Below are 12,399 nucleotides of genomic sequence, written 5' to 3' on the forward strand. Positions count from 1 at the left end.
AATTCACATGTGGGACATAGTTCAAAACTGTGATAAACGATGTGTAGACGGATTGAATTTTAAAAGTTAGAAGGAATTTCGAATGTGAGTAACTGGTTGACACTTCCAATATTTTCAATAAGCAGTAGTGAATAGGTGTTATTAGAGTAGTCGTAAGTACTACTTGCTCGATTATAATTCAGTACGGACGGTAATTCCTACTTGACCAATTGATATAATGTATTAAAATCGGAACAGTAACGGTAATGAGTTCGGAAATAATAATGGAAAAACTTCTGCTTCTAACTACAGATTCAGTGTTATGGAAGCCGCAACACTTAAAGAGTTAGGAATTTTGACATAGAACTTGGCACAGACTTATAATAAGAGAGTACTCTTGATGATGCCCAGAATTCCTCTATGAGTTACACATGCCCCTTCCTCTGTGGCATCAAATCAGAATTTATTTCCTCTCAAAACTTTTAAGTCATGCAGATTCTCTTATTCCTCTTCCTTCCTCTCTGGAATATTGTCTTGGAAATTTTGATACCTACTTAGGCAACCTGGATTATTTTCCAATTTTTTCCTTCCTGCTTCGAAAATTATCAGTATTTCGCTAAATTATAAATAAAAACTCTATATCTTTTAAGATTCGAATTTCCAAAATATAAGAGATATATAATATATAAGAGAATTCGTTTCCATTTCTCCCGATTTTAATAAACATTTTTCTTGCTTTTCTCCTTTATAGGTAACTTTCCATGCAAATCTTCGATAGTTTTTTGATAGCATATTTGAATGGCCCTAAATATTATGACCTTGATGGTTCACTTTTCAATTTAATTCAATGAAATAGTCGGACAATGCAATTTGTAGATAAGGAAACAATTCATTTATTCAGTTTTTCTTGAAGTCTCTTCCATATAACTCTTGTATTTCCCAGTTTTCAGATGCACCATGCATGCCGTCTTATGAAATCTATATGATTAGAAATTTATTATTTTACAGTTGTAGAACCTATCGATGTGGCGAAATCGGAAAAGCCTACTCAGGAACAAACTGATAATCTCCATCACGAATTCATGACGAAGTTGCCGCAACTTTTCGAAACTGAAAAGAAAAACTATTTGAAAAACTACGGAAAAATTCATTTGGAAATAGTTTGAAGAAGAACACCTTATGCATCGAAATACTCATCACATTGAAGCTATCAGTTTTTCATTTGTTGTGATTTCATAATTGTATACATATATCGTTAATTACCTAATAAAATAATTTCGGCGCTCTTTACTCAATTTGGTCTAGGTTACTCTAGTCTAGAGGAGAGACCTTGTTGTTGATTCATCCACCCAAGATTATTTTTGTTATTATTAACATTAACCATTTACCTGACGTGAGTCATTCATGGTTAATAATAATTAGTCTGAAAATTACAGAAAAAATTAACTTGTCTGTGCTGGTATGATATTCTACCAACACAAATTATGAAATATACCTAGATTCTAGATTTTAGACCACCATGCTAACTGCTTGACGAATTATGGAACTTATGCTATTCAAACGGCAGATGGAAATTTTCCCTTGAAGTTGAAGACAGAAACTATTTATTCGATCAATTTTGATTGTTTAAATTTCTCACGTAACTATTGAATTATGAGAATATTTTTTTCTATGCATGCACGTGGTTAGTTATATTTTGCCCGAGAGCTCTTCTAGGTTCATATATGTAACAAAGTATTTTCATTCATTGGCATAGACGGTGAGTAGGTATTTATACTGATATACCTTTAAAGCATTATCATTACTGAAACAAAAAATGTCTTGAAGAATTGAGTTTCCATTTTGGGCATGGAACATTTAAAAAAATAATTTCGTTTGAGAGGATATACGAGAATATTGTTGATGCATGCCGATTTTTGACCACCCTTTATACCTATAAAGAGCGCGTGTGATTACCTTATCACAATATGTTCTGAATTCATATAATAATTTGTTCTTCTGAAAACGTTCTCAACTCAGGCTGATCCACAATTATCCCTAGGTTTTGGAAGGAATTTCAGGGTAACAACAAATATTTTCATCTTAAATGTTGTAATATCAAAAATAACCAAAAATATTGATTGATATACGGAAGTAACTGAAGTGAGAAAGTAGGTAATCATGATATCTAAGCTTCCCCTTTTTCTCATAGACTTGCACATCCGAATTTTCTTTTTATTCCATCAGATACGAAATGCACCGAATTTTTTTCTATTTTTGAATTTTATCATATGACGCTACATGATCCATTCATATACTTCAATCTTCAAATACCGCCTAATTCATCTTGTATTCACGTGCCTTAGAAAATAGAACCGCTAAAATATTCATAAAAAATTGTCGACAGATTAACATCATTCAGTGAAAGTATTACACAATCATTGGATATCATAATATCAAAATTCAAAGTATCAAATAATGAATAGAATATATATGATAGATAAAATTAATTTGAAAAATGCCATTAGCGCCCAGTTGCAGAAAGTCCATCAAGATTTGATGCCCCATCAAAATTTAAAACTGTCATTTTCGAAGAGAATAATGGAGGATTAACATTTTGATGGAGTGTTAAATTTTAACAGACTTACCTGCAATGGGCGTAAGTAAGGACTAAAAAATATATTTTAACGATTGCAGATGGCATCTTCCAAAGATAGCATTTTTGAGAGAGTCCTGCAGACTTTGGCAGTTGCGGCCGTGGTGACTATACAAGTACTCTTTTTCTTGTTCATACCTGCGTTAAGCTGCTATATGATATTTTCGACCAAATACTGGTGGATTTGCGTGCTGTATTTCACTTGGTATTTAATATTTGATAAAGACGCATCCGTAACAGGACGTCGAAGATCCGAATGGGTTAGATCTTGGACCTGGTGGGCCTATGCCAGAGACTATTATCCCCTGAAGGTTGTGAAGCTGCCTTGTGGTGAATTAGATCCTAAACGCAACTATTTGTTCTGTATTTACCCTCATGGCCTACTGTCTGCCAGTACGTATTTATCAGTTGCTACAAATGTAACAGAATTCACGAAACTTTTCCCACACCACAAGTCTTATATGCACACCATTTCCGCCTTTTACAAGGTACCTGTAGTGAGGGATTTAGCACTTTGGGCGGGAGGAGTGGAAGCATCTAAAAAAGCTCTGGAGTATAATCTGAGCAAGAAAGATGGAGGTAACATATCAACACTTGTTGTCGGAGGCGCTCAAGAGGCCTACTATTCCAATCCTGGTATCCACAAAATTGTTTTGAAGAAAAGGAAGGGATTCATCAAGATAGCCTTAACCCAAGGCTCACCTCTCGTTCCTGTATATAGTTTTGGTGAAAACGAAATATTCTCTCAATTGGAATTCGACGAAAACTCGATCTTTCAGAAGTTCCGGGAGTTAGTGAGGAAGAAATTAGGGTTTTGTATTATTTATCCACTTGGACGAATGGATCTACTTGGCCTGATTCCGAAGAGGAAACCAATCACGTTTGTTGGTGAGTTGTCTTCCCTTTCATTTTCCATTTTTCATCGAATATCACAATTTCCATAGAGATGACAGTTCTCTACAAAAGAGATTAATATTTACTTTATACCTCAGGAAATGAAGGTCAGAAAATTGGAATTGAATACGAAATTCATGATTCAGTTCGAAAGTGTCGATGTGGAATATACTTATTCATTAATACTATAACGTTGATAAAAAATGATCACCGAATCGTATCAAATTTTTTGCCACGTTGAAGTGTCGGTGGAGGGTATGGGAAATTTGAAATGCCGAGCGCCGAAGGCGCGTGGCCGGGTAGAGCGGTAAATGGAACGCAAGAGTAAGAATCGAGCTTTCCGAAAATGCCTAGATCGTATTTTTACCCCGTCTAGAAGTGTCCGAAAATTGCGTGAGAAAATCGCGAAATTCACGATTTTCGCGAAAAGGTGCCAAAGTTATTTGATTAGCTTGAGAGATCCGCGGTAGCTCGAGAGCCGGGATGGGTGTCGAACTAAGCTCGAAGGAACCGAAATTAAAATAGGCCTGTTTTTTTTCCCGGAGTCCGAACGAAATTTCCCAAAAAAGCGTAAGAAATTTGAAAATTTTTGACGTCTACGAAAATTTGATAAATTAATTTCCAAGAGCATAGAGGTAATTTCACTTCTGACGTTTCGAAAGGGGTTTTTGCAGTTTTCGGAAACTCGAGTCGATTATTATATGAATAATGCCAAAATAGGGAAGATAATTGCTAGAGAATCATTCTTCATTGCCTGTAGCATCTCCAGGTACCCATATTTCGGCTCAATATGTACAGGTAAGTTTGCAATTTTCGATATTACGAAACCACCTCAGTTAAGCAACTTTCATAACCTTCGTTTTGGCCCTGAATATTTTCAGTCATTCCGTGATTTTTAGCGTTGAAATTGCCAAAATAAATTTATATTAGGAAAGTCGAGGTCACTATTCAACCAAAAATAACTTAAAATTTTAAAATTTCCATAATTTTTCAATCCCTATAACGTGTTTTCCTGTCAAGTGTTGAGGGATCCTTAGGCCAGTTTCATTTGACTGTTGACAGACCGTGAAAAAATTGATGCAAATTTTTAAGGTTTAATTATTATTGAAATTAAAGGATATATTCAATATATTTACTACATTTCTCCCCGTACGATAAAACTTCGAAGCTCTCATCACAGTTGAACTTTTTTCCATAATCGGAAAGTTAGGTTTTTATTGAATTCTGAGATATAAAACACAGTTCTTGGACGTGAATCTGTATGAGAGATCGAATATTATAACTGATAGTATATTTTGTCACTAATAATACTTATTTTTTCAGGCACATATCAATTTATCAGATACAGAAATGAAAAAATCCTAGGATGGCAATTATCATCCCTCGGAGAGACTGTATTTGGAATGAAAATCCTTCTTCAGGGGTAAAGTCCTGAAGCAGTTCGTTCAGGAGAGTTTCTATTTGAAATATATGATCCATTTGTCAAGTTTACATAATGTACTTCAGATCAAATTACATGCAAACTCACAGAATGAGAAACATCTTTGATCTTGGTGTATGAACATAAGAATTTCTAGATAACAAACGGTTCTTGGGGGTGAGTCTGCACAGAAAATCGACCAGGAGATTCTATATTTCATAATTGAAATTTATTTTCAGGCACATATAAATTTATCAGATCAAGAAATGTATAATATCATTTCTCGGACAGTGTTATTTGGTAAAAAAGAGGTAGTTCAGAGTAAGTTTATAAAGCATATCATTCAGGATAGTTTCTATGTGAAGTAAATGATCTATTTCGCTTTTTTTCAACAATACAACAGATTTCTGACAACTTCCATGCAATCGGGTAGTGTACGGAGATGATTTTCTTAGTCTAGATCTATGGAAAAATGTTTTGAGATAAGTTATTCATTTGGAATGATATAATGATTATTGAAACACAATCTATGAGTGAGTTTTTGCGTTAAAATTCTATATTTATAGACATTTGTCAAGTTTTCTCATTTAACGTAAGATTGTTACTCTTATCGTAGAGAGAGGGACTCTGTAGGTTTTTGTTCAAAATAAACTGAATGAAATGTTATAATACTTGAAATCTTCATAATAAGGCTTCTTTTCAATTCCATATGACATATTTTGGCCAATTTTTAAGCTTTTTGATTAGTGTACAAGGATTATTATATTTACTCATTCCAGATAATAGGAGAAATGTTTTCAAATAACTCATTCAAGTGGAATAATAAAATGCTTATTGGGATGATAAAAAGCATATTGAAACACAATCTATGAGAAAGTTTTAACATAAAAATTCTATATATGTATAGACTTTCGCCAAGTTTTTGTCATTTGAGGTTATTTTTTTTTTTCTTATCGTAGATGAAAGGATTTTGTAGATTTTGTTCAAAATAAACTGAATTAAATATTATGATGCTTGAAATTTTTATAATTAGGCTTCTTTCCCATTCCATATAACATATTTCGGCCAATTTTTAAGCTTTTTGATTATTGTACGAGGGTTATTGTATTTAATCATTCCAGATGGAAGGAAAAATGTTTTCGAATAACTTATTTGAGTGGAATGATATAATGATTATTGGAATACAATAGCAGGGTGTTTTTTTTTTGCGTTAAAATTCTACTTTTATAGACTTTTGACCAGTTATTCTCATTTCAACTTAGTTTTTTGTTTCATCGTAAAGAAAGAACTTTGTAAGTTTCTATTCAAGATGAACTGAATGCTTGGAATCTCCGTTATAAGGCTTCTGTCCAACTGAATATAACTGATTTTTGCCAATTTTTAATCTGTGTATGAGATTATTTGTATTTTTTCGTGAAATTTGCGACAATGCCTGTATATATCGAACGCTGTGAGTTATGTGTGATACTCAGTATTGTATAGTATTCGCGTATCATTAAAAGCGAGGGCCGTAGGCCCGAGCTACGGTCGGAAGGTGAATGGCGAGGGCCGAACGCCCGAGCTACTGACGAAAGGCGAATCGCGTGGGCCGTAGGCTCGAGCTACGGCGGAAGGCGAATCACGAGGGCCGTAGGCCCGAGCTACGGACAAAAGGCGAATCTGTCCATGAAGGCGAATCTACCTACAAGGTGGATCTCCTGGCTATACTGATCTGCCAAAAAAAGTAGATCTATCAATAAAGGTAGATCTATGGGCTTACTAGTTAATACTATAACGTTGATAAAAAATGATCACTGAATCGTATCAAATTTTTTGCCATGTTGAAGTGTCGGTGGAGGGTATGGGAAATTTGAAATGGCGAGCGCCGAAGGCGCGTGGCCGGGTAGAGCGGTAAATGGAACGCAAGAGTAAGAATCGAGCTTTCCGAGAATGCCTAGATCGTATTTTTACCCCGTCTAGAAGTGTCCGAAAATTGCGTGAGAAAATCGCGAAATTCACGATTTTCGCGAAAAGGTACCAATTTGATTTGATTAGCTTGAGAGATCCGCGGTAGCTCGAGAGCCGGGATGGGTGTCGAACTAAGCTCGAAGAACCCGAAATTAAAATAGGCCTGTTTTTTTCCCCGGAGCCCGAACGATATTACCTAAAAAAGCGTAAGAGTTTTGAAAATTTTTGACGTCTATCAAAAATCGAGTGACATTCCACAAAATTAAATTATTTTCTATTGATTATCAGAGAAAATTAAGTGAAAGTGTACTTTGACAATCGATGTCAGAGTGTGATTTAAAGGTTAACGTCAGTTTTGACGGCTTGGCAGCGATCACAGAACGAGGTGCCTTAAATCGATCGGGCTTTTAAAAAACGTTTTTGGCCTAGATATTTATAAAAGGGGAATCGAGCGAGGGCCGAAGGCCCGAGCTACGGACGAAAGGCGAATCTGCCAGTAAAGGTGAATCTACCTACAAGGTGGATCTCCTGGCTATACTAGTTTTATATGATGATGATACCTAAGACTTTGATCGCAAACTCGAAAATGACCCTCTCACTCAAATTATTTCGAGAAGTGCATGATTCGTCATTTCAAAATGATCACAACGAGCTCAAAATATTATTTCCTGAAACTTTTTAGGGTTGTCATTTCCAATCTCTGAAACAAAATCAATTGAAAAATGAAATAAACGATTTGCTCCTGACAAATTAGTGCATGAATTCACGCAGGAGCAAATCGTTTATTCCATTTTTTAATTGATTTTGTTTCAGAGATTGTGAGTGACAACCCTGAAAAGTTTCAGGAAATGGAGAATCCTCCCAGAATAAATTTCAATCGATAAACAAAATATTATGTTTCCATTCTTCATGTTGATAAATATTTTCTCTCAAGTAACTTCAGAGATATAAATGATATGTGGCGCTTGTTCTGGAGATCTATGCTCTGAAGGAGTAATTCCAGGACACTTCTTTTTTCTGCGTTTCACATTTGTTTTTCAGTTTTCATTCAAGACTGAAATTGAAATAATTTCGAACATAATAAAATCAAATCCCTCTGCATCATTGGGGATTCACATTATCCATCTAGAAATCTATATTGTATTGAGAAGAAATAACTTTTGTCCAGTGATTTTTTCATATATTGCCTATAGTTCTCGATATGGAGATATTGAATTGATTCCTTCAATTAGAATGCATTGATGTGTTTACTAACAATCAAGGTCAATATAATACTGTACTAAAAAGAAAAACCTTCTGGAGCAATATTTCTGGGATCGCTGGGTCGATAAATATATATTTTGTACCTACAATCCAACTTTGTTCCTCTTCAAAATGGTTAGGCGGAAGTATAACGTGAATATATTTTTCTTTCTGAACCATTATTGTATAACTGTACCTATTTACCTATTAGAAAGATAATTTTCGTTCGAAGGTTGGATACATTTTGTGATGATATGAACGATAAAATATCAAATTTTAGTAAATTTCAATATGAGTCCATTGAAACTAATAGTAGAGCTACTCAATTGTTACAGTATTCAAACGGATGACTAAGAAGTTCTATACTGCTACTTGGTGCTTCACTTGAAAGACTCGATAATTGGAAGGCTATGCCAGAGACCCCATAATCCAATTCCGATTGGAGGTACTCCTAAATCTGAGATTATCTCGAGTGATTCTACAAACAATTGTTTGTTGTAAGAGATATGTTTTTACTAGGTGACGAGCTCTAATTCTTTAATAATTTAATTTAATGAAAAATGCCCATATTAATATTTCAAAACTTGTCGACATGGTTTCATATAATATGTTTCTGAAGAATAGGGGTACTCCATATGAATAGCCTTGATAAAGACCAGAAATAAAGGTCGAAACGTCGGTATCTCATAAAGGATTTTATTTCCCCAGTCCTTTTAGCCACAACCTATTACTGAATAGATTGGAAATATAGCAATTGGTAATCAATAAATAAATATTTTGAGGCCATAATTCTACAAAACAATGTTATTCTGGATGTCCAAAGCTTAAGTAACAACTGAAAATGAATAAGCTTTGGTCGAAATATATCAAAACAGCGATTGTTATTGTTTTTATTAATATTTCTTTGATGTATACTGAGTATGCTAATCAAACTGAAGTAAATTTTTTTAAATATCTCACTAATGAACAAGCATTCTGTTCTCTCTGTTTTTCAATTCAGAAACTGAGAATAACTGACAATTTTCAAATTCACACAAGATAGATGATCTATTGTAACTCATAGTGGAAAAAATTGTATAATCTGAATCGTGGGTGTGAATTGAATGTTCCGAATTGTTGGGTGAACAAATATTTTCGATGCCGTGAGAGTGAAGAAAAAAAATGAGCATTGATGAATATAATGGGTATTTTTTGTCGTATAACTGACATTCAGGCGGATTTCAATATATTCATTAATTTTAATCAGAACCAGTGACAATGTTAACAAAGTTCCTATGCTATGAACATCTTGGTACAGTGTCTTGATACAACGTTTCAGTATTAAAAGTAGAAGGTAAGTTTGCACTATTATTATTTTTGCAGTAGGCCTATATAATCCGAAGCTGAGGTGTCGATGAAAATGAATGATTGAAATTATAAAAAAATATCCAGACCATATATTTTTATTTGGTATAAATTATTAAGGTTGTTATTTTCGTTTAAACGTTCTTTGATAACCTCTGAAGGATACAACTGAATTAGACCGATGAACGTCCAATATTTTGTTTCTGCTTTCAGATGAAACTCCCCAACATAGAATTCGCACCTTTGAACGTTCCTCTGCAGAGGAGACTACAGACATTAGCCATGACAGCATCAATAGTAAATCACGTGTTCTGCTGTTTCACATCTTACGGATTGGTTTACTACTTCATCTTTCACACGAAGCTATGGTGGCTGTGTTCTCTGTACTTGATGTGGTGCTTCTTCATCGATACAGATCCTCGCAAAGGATCCAACAGAAGATCAAAGTGGATAAGAAGATGGGCATGGTGGAAATATGTGACAAATTACTTTCCAGTTAAACTGATCAAGGGATTCGAGGGGGATTTAGATGCCCGTCGAAATTATCTCTTCTGCTACTTTCCCCATGGACTCCTTTCCCATGGTGCCACAGTGGCCTTCGCGTCAGACCATGCTGGTGTCGATAAGTGTTTCCCAAATCATACAATCTACGGTCACACGTTATCCTTCACCTTTTCCCTGCCATTCATAAGAGACTTGGCATTTGGTCTCGGTGGTCTGCCATCTTCGAGGGAATGCCTTGATTATATTGTGGGAAAGAGTGGAGGTGGAAATATCTCTTGTTTGGTGGTAGGGGGTGCTGAAGAATCATTCTACTGCGAAGCTGGGGTACATAAAATTGTGCTGAAGAATAGGAAAGGTTTTATCAAGATAGCTTTGAGAAACGGATGTCCATTAGTTCCAGTGTATGGTTTCGGTGAAAATGAAATATTTGGCCAATACAAGTTCAAGGAAGGCACATTTATGTGGAAATTTCAAAGATTTTTCAAAAGGGTGACAGGGTGTGCGTTCATTATAGCAAAGGGTAGAGGTGTGTTTCAATACTCTTTTGGCATTTTACCTCATAGACGTCCAATTACTGTTGTCGGTGAGTAATCTATAAAGGATGTCTTTTTTGGTAGACTCGTTTGAATTCGGACAGGCAAAAAGCCATAAATTACCTTTCAATGTAGTGAACCCTCAAGAGGATCTGAAAACTGGAAAAAACAGATCGGTAATGGAATATCAAGGAAGAATTGGATTGCAACTAGTTACTACATCAGTAGCTTGGATTCGTGGGAAATAAAACTGACTCCCTCCATTATACACATTTCATGGTCATATAAGGAATCAATGATGTTCTACGTCTGAGTGATTCAGCAGTTCGATATGAACCAATAAGCGTTTGAAATGCATCCCTTAAAAATAATTGCATAAATTATTTCAATTATTTCCTTAATTTTTTCAGCATTTTAATTTATATAGAATATTGATCTCGCTTACATTGAAACTTTCTCATCAACTATTTAAGTACTTATATTCCTAATTTACAATCTACTTAATGAAGAGTATTGTAAGTGAATGTGCCATAGAAAAGAGGTCATGTTGAATAAATTATTGATTAGGTATTTCTTCATTTATAAACTTAGATATCTGTTATCGTGTTTTACTGTTCGTTCATGGTTCAAATCAACAATCCATATTCCTATTTTCCGTAGCTATTCCTCAATTAAAAATTAATTTTCTCGGTTCCTTCAAACCGCAAAATATTGAATCTTTTTCATTTTCAGTGGGCGAGCCAATAGATGTTGAGAAGACTGAGAATCCAACGCAAGAGCAGATCGACAACTTACATCAACTTTTCGAGAAGAAACTAGTTGAACTCTTCGAGAGTCAGAAGAAGCACTATTTGAAAGATTATGAGAATGCTCATTTGGAAATAATATAGATTCACTGTTTACTATTCTTATGAATGTCATTGTTATCATATTCAGGCTATTTTTATCAAGATACTCATGTTTGCATATGTTCGAATAATAAAATCCGTTTTACTCTTAGTTTATATACCTACAAATATGTTGGTGACTGACGTCGATTTTTAATAATAAACTCTTCTAGGCTTGTTACGCCTTTTTTCCTTGGAAACCTTTGAATAACATTCAGATAAATCAGCATAAAAGCATTGAATAAATAGGCTCATTGAATAATATCTTACATACAGAAATGAGACTTTTCTTATTGAGATAAATATTTGAAGCAGTATCACTAACAAGATATTTCAACGTAGAGATGAGGAAATGAATTGTTGACAACGTGGAAACGTAAAAGAGTAGACAAAATTTTTCGAGTTTAATGAAACAATGGAATAAATTTATCAAAAAAATATGTTCCGCTTTTGTATTTATATTGAGGTTAGTTTCATAAACTGGTGGGGAAATGAGATATTTCATCAATAAAAATTTGACAGATCAAATAGCCATATTAAGATGTCCAAAAACATCTTAAGCAATAAGAATACGATAAATATGATGATATCTTTCGATGAATCTATGGTTGAACGACAAAATACCGAGAAATATTAATTGTTAATGCCTGCGATAATTATTTGAATTTTTTTGAGGGTGGGAAGCTAATTTATGCTCAATGTTCTCTTTGATAATCTAAGTCCATTATCGCATACTTGATTAATCAATTTCATGAAGAAAACATTTCGGCTTTCGGCAGCTTCAAAGTTAGCTATGAAAAAATAAGCGACCGATAATGTGAATATTAAGGTCAGAATTTTTCAAATTTCGCACTGGCCAACTACATCTGAAATACTTTCCAATAACGCTTCTTTTTCGGAAAATAATAAATTCAACTACACCTCGATTTCACATTATTGGAGCCTCTTCCAAATCCACCCACAAAATTTCATCAAAATGGGTCTTGTCGATGTCATTAAGTTTGCTGGAATTTT

At 34.4% G+C, this 12,399-nt stretch overlaps 1 protein-coding gene across 2 annotated transcripts; it reads left to right on the forward strand.

The window, feature by feature from the left end:
* Nucleotides 1-11,497, forward strand: LOC123315602 (2-acylglycerol O-acyltransferase 1-like). Of its 2 annotated transcripts, none has more exons than XM_044901358.1 (3): nucleotides 1-84; nucleotides 2,656-3,502; nucleotides 11,231-11,497. In XM_044901358.1, the coding sequence occupies exons 2-3, from the start codon at nucleotides 2,656-2,658 to the stop codon at nucleotides 11,386-11,388; spliced, it is 1,005 nt and encodes a 334-aa protein (XP_044757293.1). In that variant the 5' UTR covers nucleotides 1-84; the 3' UTR covers nucleotides 11,389-11,497. The 2 variants fall into 2 exon arrangements, with proteins under 2 accessions (XP_044757293.1, XP_044757292.1); XM_044901357.1 differs by lacking the exons at nucleotides 1-84; nucleotides 2,656-3,502 and adding exons at nucleotides 9,432-9,450; nucleotides 9,675-10,548.
* Nucleotides 11,498-12,399: the final 902 nt, after the last annotated feature.

The sequence above is a fragment of the Coccinella septempunctata genome, chromosome 6, assembly GCF_907165205.1.
Source record: "Coccinella septempunctata chromosome 6, icCocSept1.1, whole genome shotgun sequence".
Taxonomy (NCBI): Eukaryota; Metazoa; Arthropoda; class Insecta; order Coleoptera; family Coccinellidae; genus Coccinella; species Coccinella septempunctata.

Excerpts from the sequence above, each read along its gene's own strand:
- LOC123315602 (XM_044901357.1), top strand. The coding sequence starts at position 9,675 with ATGAAACTCCCCAACATAGAATTCGCACCTTTGAACGTTCCTCTGCAG. Across the intron at positions 10,549-11,230 it reads ACGTCCAATTACTGTTGTCG|TGGGCGAGCCAATAGATGTT; the intron begins GTGAGTAATCTA and ends TTTCATTTTCAG.